We start from the raw sequence: 13,906 nt of genomic DNA, 5'->3' as shown, positions 1-13,906 counted from the left end.
TGAAACTCATCTGTTTTGAGTCCAGGAAATTTTCTTCTTTTTCTAGCGTTAGAGCAATATTTGTTTCTCATTGTGCTTTAGTGTTAATGCTAGCTTATCTTCTCCATGATGAGTAAATTGCTTTCCGATATAACATGAAGTAAAAGGAAATAGCAGGCCAAACCATGATTCAACCCAACACTGTTATTCTTACACTTGCGTGAGCTTTTATTGCTTCTAGTGAAAAGACTAATTATTACTTGTATTATCCCATTTCCAATTTTGTGAATCACTTCATATTAAACTGAAGACAAACTGCTATATAATCCTTATGCCCCCTTTGTATGCCAAAGCCATTTCTTTAGTGATAAAAGAGAGTGGAGAAAGGAAAATACCGATAAAAGTAAACAGAACTTTAGGGAAGCTTTTTTCTGAGTAAAGCATTGTTTGCTTATTGGTTTATTTTTAATTTGATAACAAACTGAAATATAAATATAAGTTAAACAGTGACCCTGGAACTTTTTGTAATGTTCTGCAGGTAACAAACAAACCACCTACTAGGATTTTTTTTCTTTTTGAAGATTCTCTTTAAATAATATTTTAAAAATCAGTTATTAGAAATTGAGTGAATTAGAGATGTAAATGATGTGGATATTGACTCCCTTATTGAATTATGTGCATGCAGAAGTTTTTGAGAAATTAAAAATTAATAATGATTGCATGGTTGATCATTATTACAAGATTATTTCAGGCTCACTCACAGACATAACTATCAGTTGGGTTATTCTCACCTCAAACACTGTGCTATAATTTAGAAACACCGCCCCTGAGTGGCAGCAGCAGATGTCCATCAGGTTGTTCTGATAGGATAACAGAGGCCTGCCTTGCATTTCCAAAACATGTCCCATGCTCTTCAGTCTCTCTCTCGTCATTCCATTTCATTTATAATTGGATTTCATATGGCTGTTGTAATAAACTACAGTCGATTGTGTTAATCAAATAGTTACATTAAAATATTAAGAATCCCCAGATTCAAAGATGATAGTTTGGAGAAGACTTGAAACAGAAGATAAGTAACATCGCAAGCTTCTGTGTCTTTTACACTGATACTTGTCCTTAATTAGTTTATCCTAAACCTAATCCAAAGGTGAATATATTGAAATGCTCATATAAATTGTGATAATTACTATTGAATCTTAGTGCTAAAACAAGCCAGCTATTTGTCTACCACTATAGACATACTGTGACAGGATAACCAAATGCATTTTGCCGTCTTCTAAAATTTATTTCTAAGATGATTTTCCTGAGCATTTTAACATCACATTAATTATCTCTCTCAATTTCCCACTGCCTCTATGGAGAAAAAGAAAAAGAGAGACCAGTCATGTTCCTCACCATTTAGAGTGTGAAATTGCTATGCATTTTCCTTGAAAGAGAGGATAAATTTCTCACTTGTCATTCTCGCTCCGTCTAATCTCATTTTATTTATAGATGTAATGCATACAAATTATTGATAAAAATGCAAACAGAATTACAAATTATAGATTCAAATATTAAAATTTTACCTCCTCTTGCTCATCCTTAATTTCATTTCTTCTCATTAAGTCACCATTTGGTGTGTATTTTTTCAGACTGCTTTCTATACAAATATATATATAGGATTAGATATGGATTAGACTATGTATTATTTGGAAACTTGCATATTTCACTGCTAAGTTCAATTATAGAGGGAAAAAATAACTATACTTCAACTTTCTCTCTAAGTGAGTTCTTAAGCTACATTTACTTGTAAATGTGTAGATTACTTTCTAGTTAACCTCTTCCTGGTTTCCCTTAGCTAACTATCTGCTTATTCTTAATTAAGTGCCTTAGAATGTTGAAAGTGACTGTATACATAGGACATTATAATTTTGTTTGAAAAATTTGATAGGCACTTGGACAGGAAACAGGTTGGTTTATTTCAGCATACAAAATTAGGTATGAAAGGAGAAGAAAGTTCTTACCAATGACACTTTGTAAATTGACCACATGCAAACACACACCCTCACACAAACACCGTAAGCCAACACACACTCACACAAACACATACGAACATATACCCTGCACAAACACACATCCTCAGTTGGGCTACTAATTTATGAAAAACATCTACAGGTAACTAACAATGGCACATTAATTTTTATACAAATGTCTTTCCTCTGTATTTCTATTGTAGTTTGCTATTAAAATAGACCAAGCTGAAGATTTCCTCCAGAATACTCATGAGTTTGAGAATGCTGAGTCCTTAAAATCACTTCTTCAGCTTCATGAACATCATACTAAAGGCAAGAAATACGTTTATTTCTCGCAGAAGTGTTTAGAGGTTTTAAAAGATGTTAATGTGAGAATGCTTATGTATGACAGTGTATTTGAAATTTATCTATTTATGTATACCTCAGCTTGTTCTAAGAAAAGTTAAATAAAGCTTCATTTTTAGTCATCTTCTGAAAGAAAGAAGTAGTTGTAGATATGCTGAGAGGACGGCAGAGGACATGCCTCCAGGAGATTCTGTTATTTGGTCTGCTAGAGTTTAGCTCCTGAGGACAGAGGCCATTTCTTCCTTGTTCATCCTTTTGCCCTTAGCATCTAGCAAGGTTCCTGGCCACATGGTAGATCCTCAAGAAATGTTCTTAGTTGAATAAATCATTGAATTCAGTGAATGTTCCTTCTAAGGGTCAATCAATGAAGGTCATTCTTTAAAAAGCAGGTCTGGATCAGCAAAATTCCTCTTTCACTATTGCAGTTAAAAAATGGAACAGTGAATTTTTCCAGATGAAAATCTAATAAGACACTCTACAAAAAGATTTTCAATTCCCTTTGAACAACTAGAAAGACAGTCTAGTTGTTAACCAACAATTTGTATGCCAAGGCTTTCTACAAGAATTTGGTGTGGGCCAGGAGTGGAGTAGGGAACGCATTTGTAGAAAAGTAGTAGTTAACCTGTCATCTTTTGCTGTGGAAAGAGGTTAGATAAATAGATAGAAACAACCATTTCCTTTCTGCCTAATATGTCTTCTAGTTTTACTGCCAAATAGAACAGGGGCTGGATGGAAAGACTTCCTGAATTCATTTGTCACAGTTCTAACTTGACTTCCAGCTCCACCAGCCTGTCATTCTGGACTTTAAAAAACCAAAAGGTGTTTTAAAGTCACAAATAGATTGAGTGTTTATATTACCCTTCAAAAGACTCTAGACAGTAGATCATTATGATAAATTACTTATCACAACTTTCTAAAAGTCAAAGATTAATGGACTCAATCTTTTCTATGTAAGATTAAAGGACTTAATCTTTCCTATGTAAATTCTTATGAGATCCTACCAAATATGTATATATAATTTCCACTGATTATTGTTCTATAGGACCTATCACTAATAGGGATTATAAAAAGCATCAAAAGCTTGTGCTTTAAAGCAACAGTTGTCTATTATTATACAGCAGTAGTAATCTAGCTAGGTCCAAAGGAAATGAGTAGAATCACGTGAAATTCCTGCTAGGAGACTAGAAGGTAACAGATGGGTTCTGTGGTCTCAGTTCACTCTTCTTTCAACCAACATGATCATCACACAGCAGTTTTACCTCCAGAAACCTGACAGTGACAGATGCTATTGTTGAAGAGTTTCAATACTGAAGCAATCGAATGAAAGCATTCTCCGGAGGGACGGGGGGCTTGTAGAAGTAGGGGCTTTTCCATAAATATTTGGCAATGGAGCTAGCAGGGGAATGTAGCCTTAATGCTGTTTTGTTGTTGCTACTGCTGTTGGCTCCTTCAGAGTTCCTAGGATCTGTGGCACCGTGGGCCAGTTTACATCAGGGACGTGCTGCTTTGTTTGCACTTCTCTGGCATCCAGCTGACAGTGAAACTGATGTCTTGCTTTTCGGGGGTACAGCCTTCGAGAGTCCACGGGGTCTCCTTAGTCCGAGGAGATGGATAAAAATGCTAGTGGAAGACAGGAAACATAGTTTATTTTTGTGATGAAAAAATATTCTTCCATCTTGATGACATATTTATTGTGAGAGTTTGTGCCCTTCTGTGTGATACTTGAAGCACAGAGATGACAGAAAACTCTGGTCAGGACACTTCTTCCCAGTTCATATGCCCAGTGGTGGCTTCAAGGGCTTTTGTTTTCATAAAACAAAAAAATGAGAGTTGATGCAATTTATTAACCAACTACTTCTGTGGGATATGATTAAGATTAGTGGATTTGAAATGCTTATTAAAGGGTGAAATTCTGATTTTTTAGTTAAGGGCTTCATATCTATTATCTTTAAATTTAAGCAATAAAATATGTCTGTAAGTGCAGCTAGCCATTCTAGTAAGTTTCTGAGATGTTGATCGGTTGAGTAGTATAAAACATGAGTGTCAGGGTGACAAAAGCTGGAAAAACTGTAATCAAACTTACCCCTAATAGTCACTTTATTTCAATTAGCTTCACCTATGCTTTCTCCTTATTCAGCAATGCTAAGGTTCTCTACTATGTAAGAAATATATTCTTTAACACTATGGGAGTCAGAACCAGGATTAATGGGTTGAAGTTTCTGCCCCCTGGAATGTTTCAGAATAAGTTGGTTCCCTCTACTACATAACAATCCTTGAAATAGAGGGAATAATATACCTTTTTCCAGTCTTCTCTCCTTGGGGTTAAAATTAACCTAGTTAAAGTCTTCCAGCAAATATGGTTTCCAGATTACTTACTGGCCTAGTTGCCCTCAATCAAAGAACACATAATTAAATACTGTTTTCTGAACCCATAACCTGGTGAGAAATCCAGGGCCACGTGTCAGGGGAGTACATGGCCCTTTTCCTCAGGAAGCCTGCAGTTTATCAGGACATGTGCATATTCCTTGGTAACTCCCTCTGTACTTCCTATGGGTACTTCAGTACATCACCTCACACACTGTGTAGTAATGATTTGTTTTCTTATTTATCTTCATCATCAGGTTGTGAGACCCTAGATCTCTGAAGCTGAGAATAGTGTGCAACCTGAAGTATATTCGTTCAGTGTTATTTGTGTATAATTCCAATGTATGACATGGCAGAATGATACAAAAGCGAGCAACACACAAGGTGCCATAGGGACATTAAGGAGAAGAAAATTTACTCTAAGCTCCAAAGAATGACAACTGCACCCTCCAGTTTTCTAAGGGTCTTCTTAAAATGAATGTAAGAACTGAGAAGCTGCATCACAGGAAGGGTCATATTACTTCTTTTTTCTTCTTGGATGTTGTATATATCTTATTTTAAAATTTATTTTTACTTAGTTTTTTTATTATACTTTAAGTTCTGGGGTACATGTTCAGAATGTGCAGTTTTGTTACGTAAGTATACGCTTGCCATGGTGGTTTGCTGCACCCATCAACCCGTCACTTACATTAGGTATTTCTCCTAATGTTATCCCTCCTCTAACTCCCGCCCCCAGACAGGCCCCACTGTGTGATGTTTCCCTCCCTGTGTCCATGTGTTCTCATTGTTCAACTCCCACTTATGAGTGAGAACATGTGGTGTTTGGTTTTCTGTTCTTGTGATAGTTTGCTGAGAATGATGGTTTCCAGCTTCGTCCATGTCCCTGCAAAGGACATGAACTCATCTTTTTTTATGGCTGCATAGTATTCCATGGTGTGTGTATATGTGCCACATTTTCTTTATCCAGTTCATTATTGATGGACATTTGGGTTGGTTCCAAGTCTTTGCTATTGTGAATAGTACTGCAGTAAACATACATGTGTATATGTCTTTATAGTAGAATGATTTATAATCCTTTGGGTATATACCCAGTAATGGGATTGCTGGGTCAAATGGTATTTCTAGTTCTAGATCCTTGAGGATTCACCACACTGTCATCCACAATGGTTGAACTAATTTACACTCCCACCAACAGTGTTAAAGCATCCCTATTTCTCCACATTCTCTCTAGTATCTGTTGTTTCCTAACTTTTTGAGGATTGCCATTCTAACTGGCATGAGATGGTATCTCATTGTGGTTTTGATTTGCATTTCTCTAATGAACAGTGATGATGAGCATTTTTTCATATGTTTGTTGGCTGCATAAATGTCTTCTTTTGAGAAGTATATGTTCATATCCTTTGCCCACTTTTTGATGGGGTGGTTTTTTTCTTTTAAATTCATTTTTTTGTTTGTTTGTTTGTTTGTTTTTTGGTGGAGTCTCGCTTTGCCACCCAGGCTGGAGTGCAGTGGCGCAATCTCAGCTCACTGCAACCTCCGCCTCCCTGGTTCAAGTGATTCTTCTGTCTCAGCCTCCCGAGTAGCTGGGACTTCAGGCGTGTGCCACCAAGCCCAGCTAATTTTTGTATTTTTAGTAGAGACAGGGTTTCACCATATTGGCCAGGCTGGTCTCAAACTCCTGACCTCGTGATCCACCCGCCTTGGCCTCCCAAAGTGCTGGGATTACAGGCATGAGCCACCGTGCCCATAATTTTTCTTGTAAATTTGTTTAAATTCTCTGTAGATTCTGGATATTAGCCCTTTGTCAGATGGATAAATTGCAAACATTTTCTCCCATTCTGTAGGTTGCCTGTTCACTCTGATGATAGTTTCTTTTGCTGTTCAGAAGTTCTTTAGTTTAATTAGTTCCCATTTGTGTATTTTGGTTGTTGTTGCCATTGCTTTTGGTGTTTCAGACATGAAGTCTTTGCCCATGCCTGCCTTGAATGGTATTGCCCAGGTTTTCTTCTAGGATTTTTATGGTCCTAGATCTTACGTTTAAGTCTTTGATTCATCTTGAGTTGATTTTCATATAAGATGTAAGGAAGGGGTCCAGTTTCTGTTTTCCATATATGGCTAGCAGGTTTCCCAACACCATTTATTAAATAGGTAATATTTTCCCCATTGCTTGTTTGTGTCAGGTTTGTCAAAGATCAGTTGGTTGTAGACATGTGGTGTTATTTCTGAGGCCTCTGTTCTGTTTCATTGGTCTATATCTCTGTTTTGGTACCAGTGCCATGCTGTTTTGGTTACTGAGGCCTTGTAGTATAGTTTGAAGTCAGGTAGTGGGATGCCTCCAGCTTTGTTCTTCTTGTCCAGGATTGTCTTGCCTATGTGGGCTCTTTATTTGTTCCATTTGAACTTTAAAGTAGTTTTTCCAATTCTGTGAAGAAAGTCAGTGGTAGCTTGATGGGGATAGCATTGAATCTATAAATTACTTTGGGCAGTATAGCCATTTTCACGATATTGATTCATCCTATCCATGAGCATGGGATGTTTTTCCACTTGTTTGTGTCCTCTCTTATTTCCTTGAGCAGTGGTTGGTAATTTTCCCTGAAGAGGTCCCTCACATCCCTTATAAGTTGGATTCCTAGGTATTTTATTCTCTTTGTAGCAGTTGTGAATGGGAGTTCACTCATGACTTGGCTCTCTGTTTGTCTGTTATTGGTGTATAAGAATGCTTGTGATTTTTGCACATGGATTTTGTATTCTGAGACTTTGCTGAAGTTGCATATCAGCGTAACGAGATTTTGGGCTGAGACGATAGAGTTTTCTAAATATACAATCATGTAATCTGCAAACAGAGACAATTTGACTTCTTCTCTTCCTATTTGAATACCATTTATTTCTTTCTCTTGCCTGACTGCCCTGGCCAGAACTTCCAATACTATGTTGAATAGGAGTGTTGAGACAGGGCATCTTTGTCTTGTGCCAGTTTTCAAAGGAAATGCTTCCAATTTTTGCCCATTCAGTTTGATATTGGCTGTGGGTTTGTCATAAATAGCTCTTATTATTTTGAGATACATTCCATCGATACCTAGTTTATTAAGGATTTTTAGCATGAAGAGGTGTTGAATTTTATTGAAAGCCTTTTCTGCATCTATTGAGATTATCATGTGGTTTTTGTCATTGGTTCTGTTTATGTGATGCATTATGTTTATTGATTTGCATATGTTGAATCAGCCTTGCATCCCAGGGATGAAGCTGACTTGATCGTGGTGGATAAGCTTTTTGATGTGCTGCTGAATTAGGTTCACCAGTATTTTATTGAGGATTTTCGCATCGATGTTCATCAGGGATATTGGCCCAAAATTGTCTTTTTTTTGTTGTGTCTCTGCAGGCTTTGGTATCAGGATGATGCTGGCCTCATAAAATGAGTTGGGGAGGATTCCCCCTTTTTCTATTGTTTGGAATAGTTTCAGAAGGAATGGTACCAGCTCCTCTTTGTACCTCTAGTAGAATTCAGCTGTGAATCCCTCTGATCCTGGACTTTTTTTTTTGGTTGGTAGGCTATTAATTACTGCCTCAATTTCAAAACTTGTTATTGGTTTATTCAGGAATTCAACTTCTTCCTGGTTTAGACTTGGGGGAGTGTATGTGTCCAGGAATTTATCCAATTCTTCTAGATTTTCTAGTTTATTTGCATAGAGGTGTTTATAGTATTCTCTGATGGTACTTTGTATTTCTGTGGGATCGGTGATGATATCCCCTATATCATTTTTTATTGTGTCTATTTGATTCTTCTCTCTTCTTAACCAGTCTGGCTAGCAGTCCGTTTTGTTGATCTTTTCAAAACACCAGCTCCTGGATTCAGTGATTTTTTGGATTTTTTGCATTTCTATCTCCTTCAGTTCTGCTCTGATCTTAGTTATTTCTTGTCTTCTGCTAGATTTTGAATTTGTTTGCGGTTGCTTCTCTGGTTCTTTTAATTGTGATGTTAGGTTGTCAATTTCAGATCTTTCCTGCTTTCTTTTGTAGGCATTTAGTGCTATAAATTTCCCTCTACACACATCTTTAAATGTCCCAGAGATTCTGGTACACTGTGTTTTCATTCTCATTGGTTTCAAAGAACATCTTTATTTTTGCCTTCATTTCCTTATTTACCCAGTAGTCGTTCAGGAGCATGTTGTTCAGTTTCCATGTACTTGTGCAGTTTTGAGTGAGTTTCTTAATCCTGAGCTCTAATTTGATTGCACTGTGTTCTGAGAGACTGTTACGATTTCCATTCTTTTGCATTTGCTCTGGAGTATTTTACTTCCAATTATGTGGTCAATTTTAGAATAATTGTGATGAGGTGCTGAGAAAAATGTATATTCTGTTGAATTGGGGTGCAGAGTTCTGTAGACGTCTATTAGGTCTGCTTGTTCCAGAGCTGAGTTCAAGTCCTGAGTATCTTTGTTAATTTTCTGTCTCGTTGATCTGTCTAATATTGACAGTGGGGTGTTAAAGTGTCCCACTATTATTGTGTGGGAGTCTAAGTCTTTTTGTAGGTCTCTAAGAACTTGCTTTATGAATCTGGGTGCTCCTGTATTGGGTGCATGTATATTTAGGATAGTTAGCTCTTCTTGCTGCATTGATCACTTTCCCATTATGTAATGCTCTTCTCTGTCTCTTTTGATCTTTGTTAGTTTAAAGTCTGTTTTATGAGATTAGGATTGCAACTCCCGCTTTTTTTTTACTTTCCATTTGCTTGGTAAATATTCCACCACCCTTTTATTTTGAGCCTATGTGTGTCTTTGCACATAAGATGGGTTTCCTGAATACAGCACTCTAATGGGTCTTGACTCTATCCAATTTGCCAGTCTGTGTCTTTTAATTGGTCCAGTTAGCCCATTTACATTTAAGGTTAATATTGTTATGTGTGAATTTGATCCTGTCATTATGATGTTAGCTGGTTGTTTTGCCTGTTAGTTGATGCAGTTTCTTCATAGTGTCAATGTTCTTTACAATTTATTATGGTTTTGCAGTGGCTGGTGTGAGTTGTTCCTTTCCATGTTTAGTGCTTCCTTCAGGAGCTTTTGTAAGGCAGGCCTGGTGGTGACAAAATCTCTCAGCATTTCCTTGTCTATAAAGGATTTTATTCCTCCTTCACTTAGGAAGCTTAGTGTGGCTGGATATGAAATTCTGGGCTGAAAATTCTTTTCTTTAAGAATGTTGAATATTGGCCCCCACTGTCTTCCGGCTTGCAGGGTTTCTGCCGAGAGATCTGCTTTTAGTCTTTGTGTGTAACCCGACCTTTCTCTCTGGCTGCCCTTAACATTTTTTCCTTCATTTCAACCTTGCTATATCTGACGATTGTGTGTCTTGGAATTGCCCTTCTTGAGGAATATCTTTGTGGTGGTCTCTGTATTTCCTGAATTTGAACGTTGGCCTGCCTTGCTAGGTTGGGGAAGTTTTCCTGGATAATATCCTGAAGAGTGTTTTCCAACTTGGTTCCATTCTCCTCATCACTTTCAGGTACACCAATTGAACATAGATTTGGTCTTTTCACATAGTCCCATATTTCTTGGAGGCTTTTCTTGTTCCTTTTTATTCTTTTTTCTCTAATCTTGTCTTCTCTCTTTATTTCATTAATTTGATCTTCAATCACTGATATCTTTTCTTCTGCTTGATCGATTCAGCTATTGAAACTTGTGCATGCTTCACAAAGTTCTCGTGCTGTGTTTTTCAGCTCCATGAGGTCATTTATGTTCTTCTCTGCACTGGTTATTCTAGTTAGAAATTCGTCTAACCTTTTTTTCAAGCTTCTTAGCTTCCTTGCATTCGGTTAGAACATGCTCCTTTAGCTCGGAGGAGTTTGTTATTACCCACCTTCTGAAGCCTACTTCTGTCAATTCGTCAAATTCATTCTCCATCCAGTTTTGTTCCCTTGCTTGTGAGGAGTTTTGATCCTTTGGAGGAGAAGAAGCGTTTGGGTTTTGGAATTTTCAGCCTTTTTGCACTGGTTTCTCCCCATCTTTACGAATTTATCTACCTTTGGCCTTTGATGTTGGTGATCTTTGGATGAGGTCTTTGAGTGGATGTGCTATTCCTTTCTGTTTGTTAGATTTCCTTCTGACAGTCAGGTCCCTCTGCTGCTGGTCTGCTGGAGTTTGCTGGAGGTCCATTCCTGACCCTGTGTGCCTGGGTATCACCAGTGGAGGCTGCGGAACAGCAAAGATTGCCACCTGATCTTTCCTCTGGAAGCTTCGTCCCAGAGGGGCACCTGCTAGATGCCAGTCAGAGCTCTCCTGTATGAGGTATCTGTCAGCCCCTACTGGGAGGTGTCTGCCAGTCAGGATACACAGGGGTCAGGGACCCACTTGAGGAGACAGTGTGACCCTTAGCAGAGTTTGAATGCTGTGCTGGGAGGTTCACTACTCTTCAGATCTGTCAGGCAGGGATGTTCAAGTCTGCTGAAACTTTACCCATAGTTACCCCTTTCCCCAGGTGCTCTGTCCCAGGGAGATGGGAGTTTTATCTCTAAGTCCTTGATGGGAGCTGCTGCCTTTTTTTCAGAAATGCCCTGCTCAGAGAAGAGAAATCTGGCAGTCTGGCCACAGCAGCCTTGCTGAGCTGCAGTGGGCTCCCCCCAGTTTGAAATTCTCAGTGGCTTTGTTTACACTGTGAGTGTAAAACTGCCTACTCAAGCCTCAGCAACTACGGATGCTCCTACCCCCACCAAGCTCGAACGTCCCGGGTCGATCTCGGACTGCTGCTGTGCTGACAGCGAGAATTTCAAGCCAGTGGATCTTAGTTTGCTGGGCTCTGTGGGGGTGGAACCTGCCGAGCCAGACCACTTGGCTCCTTGGCTTCAGCACCCTTTCCAGGGGAGTGAAGAGTTTTGTCTCACTGGTGTTCAAGGTGCCCTGGGGTATGGAAAAAAAGAACTCCTGTAGCTAGTTCGGTGTCTGCCCAAATGGCTGCCCAGTTTTTTGCTTGAAACCCAGGGGCCTGGTGGGGTGGGCACTGGAGGAGATCTCCTGGTTTGTGGGTTGCGAAGAAAATTCCCCTACCCCTTGTGCTTCCTGGGTGAGGTGACACCCCACCCTGCTTTGGCTCGCCTTCTGTGGGCTGCACCCACTGTCCAACCAGTACCAATGAGATGAACTGGGTACCTCAGTTGGAAATGCAGAAATCACCTTCCTTCTGTGTCGATCTATCTAGGAGCTGCAGACTGGAGCTGTTCCTCTTCAGCCATCTTGCCAGCAATCGTGAATGTTTTTTATATCTTAAACCTAGCTAGGGTATACATTCCTGGTGGCCCATTATACTATTATCTGTACTTTTGTCTCTATTTGAAAATACCCATTAATTATGTTCAAGAGAAACCATCCCACTGGGGAACATTTAGAATAATTTTTGAAGTATTAGGAAGAAATATCATACATTATCTCAGGACCAAGATGGTGACCTTGATGGATTTTATAAAGTACTCATTTGGAAAGTTTATTTAACAAGCTATAAACCTATCCACCTTGTGTATACCTATTATACCATCTTAAATTGGTTATTTATACTTAATAATTGTGGCAAACTATAGAGGTATTAATATAAAATATGATGTATTTTGTGAACTTTAATGATAATTTTTTAGATAGATTGAAAATTAATCAAAACAATTAATGAAAATTTATCAACTATTTTCTAAGTTCACATGAGAAGGTATTGTGTCAGTAAGAAGGATTTTGTATGTGCTGATATACAATCTTTAAAATAAATTGACTGTAAAGATGTTCTTGAAGGTCGCAATATATCTAGACAGTTTACCCTTGGGGAAAAACACATCACTTTGTAAGATCAACTGATGGAATAAATAGCTAGGAAAATGTAAACTGTGAAGAAACAAAATGTAAGAAACTGAAAGACTGAGGGAACTGGCAGAGGAAACTGAGGGAAGAATCCATCCACCTCAACAGCCGTCATGGTGGCAGGTAACAGACTGACTCAGCCTGGATACATTTTACAAGTTAATGCTGGCTCAGGGGGCTGTGTGCGTGGCAATATTGTGGTAGTTGTTATATTATTTTGGCAGAAGGTGAAACAGAAAACCAGGAAAAAAAATGTGAATTGTAATTTTGGCTAATTGTTCGTGTTCTCACGGGAACCAGAACAGGTTGACCATTAGTCTGCAATACCCTGAGGACCTAAAGTTGTGCCTCCCTCTCTCATTTGCAAAGTCTAATATGTAAGAGTTAGTTACAGGAAGGAAGGAAACCCTGTGGAGACCCTGTTGCCTTCCCAAACTTCTCATGTGTGGGCTGTATGTGTGTGTATGTTTGTGTGTAGCTGTTCACAATATCATAACAAACTCTTCAGTGCAAAGGAAAAATACTATTTCTCTCTATATATAAAAGGAGACTCCATCATACTTCTTACTTCTTTAAGGATATACAAATTAAACTCTTTAGTCTGATAGGTAAGGCCTGCTATAACTCGTTTCTCCAGTTGTGTCTTGGACCTTCCCGTAAGAACTTGTTCTGAGCAGATAGATCTTTTCCTGAACCCTACCCCCAGTCCCATCTTGTTCATGTTTGCTTCCATTTCTTTTTTCCAAAGAAATTGACTTGAATTATGATGTTCTCCCTGACTTTTCTTACACTATCTACATTCTCCCGTTCTTCTGACTTGGTTGAAGTCTGTGGTTGTTTTTGTCTTTTGTTTCTTCGCATTGTTGACTCACAATCAAATTGCCCAGGGGACATAATCACACTGTCATTCGGAGCAGATACTACTAGCTAATATTTTACAGGACAGATCTAGGTCATGTGGAATAAACTACTTCAAATTATTTCCTTTTCATCTCAAAATGCCTTTTTACAGTATATTCACTTATCTTATTCTCTCCTCCAGCTTTCTCCCCCCCCCCAAAAAAAAGGGTGTCAATTGAAAGAGAAAACTGGCCCAACTACCTCAGCCTACATCATCGCTGTGTAATAAACTGCCAAGAATGCTGAAGTTGAGTGTGTCCCTATAGTGGAAATAATACTGAGTTATACTAATCACAAGTCTTGAGTTTCAGCACCGGTTCAGTCCATTTTTATTAGTGTCAGACTTGGTAAGATGCTTACTCTCCCAGTGTTCTCCACAGTTCCCCCATCCTGAAAATAAAATAATAATAATAAAAAACAGTATATTTGACCCTGTTATTCTCTCAAGATACTATCCTAGCATTTTCTTATAAAAAC

General features: G+C 38.5%; 1 protein-coding gene and 1 long non-coding RNA gene across 8 annotated transcripts in view; one reads left to right on the top strand and one right to left on the bottom strand.

Moving 5' to 3' along the window:
• The window catches only part of LOC105499520 (coiled-coil domain containing 141), a 263,883-nt gene that overhangs the window by 77,348 nt on the left and 172,629 nt on the right, over nucleotides 1-13,906 (top strand). For all 7 annotated transcript variants that reach the window (XM_011772110.3, XM_071073848.1, XM_071073845.1 and 4 more), the window contains exon 5: nucleotides 2,195-2,303. In XM_011772110.3, coding sequence (XP_011770412.2) covers nucleotides 2,195-2,303 — 109 coding nt within the window. The remainder of the gene's footprint in view (nucleotides 1-2,194; nucleotides 2,304-13,906) is intronic.
• Nucleotides 3,413-13,906, bottom strand: part of LOC105499519 (uncharacterized) — a 195,466-nt gene continuing 184,972 nt past the window's right edge. The window contains exon 8 of the long non-coding RNA XR_011610262.1: nucleotides 3,413-3,956. This is a non-coding gene — a long non-coding RNA (uncharacterized lncRNA). The remainder of the gene's footprint in view (nucleotides 3,957-13,906) is intronic.

This window comes from Macaca nemestrina, chromosome 11 (assembly GCF_043159975.1).
Source record: "Macaca nemestrina isolate mMacNem1 chromosome 11, mMacNem.hap1, whole genome shotgun sequence".
NCBI lineage: Eukaryota > Metazoa > Chordata > Mammalia > Primates > Cercopithecidae > Macaca > Macaca nemestrina.
Note: the sequence above shows the minus strand (reverse complement) of the source record. Positions and strands in the feature narration are given on the sequence as shown.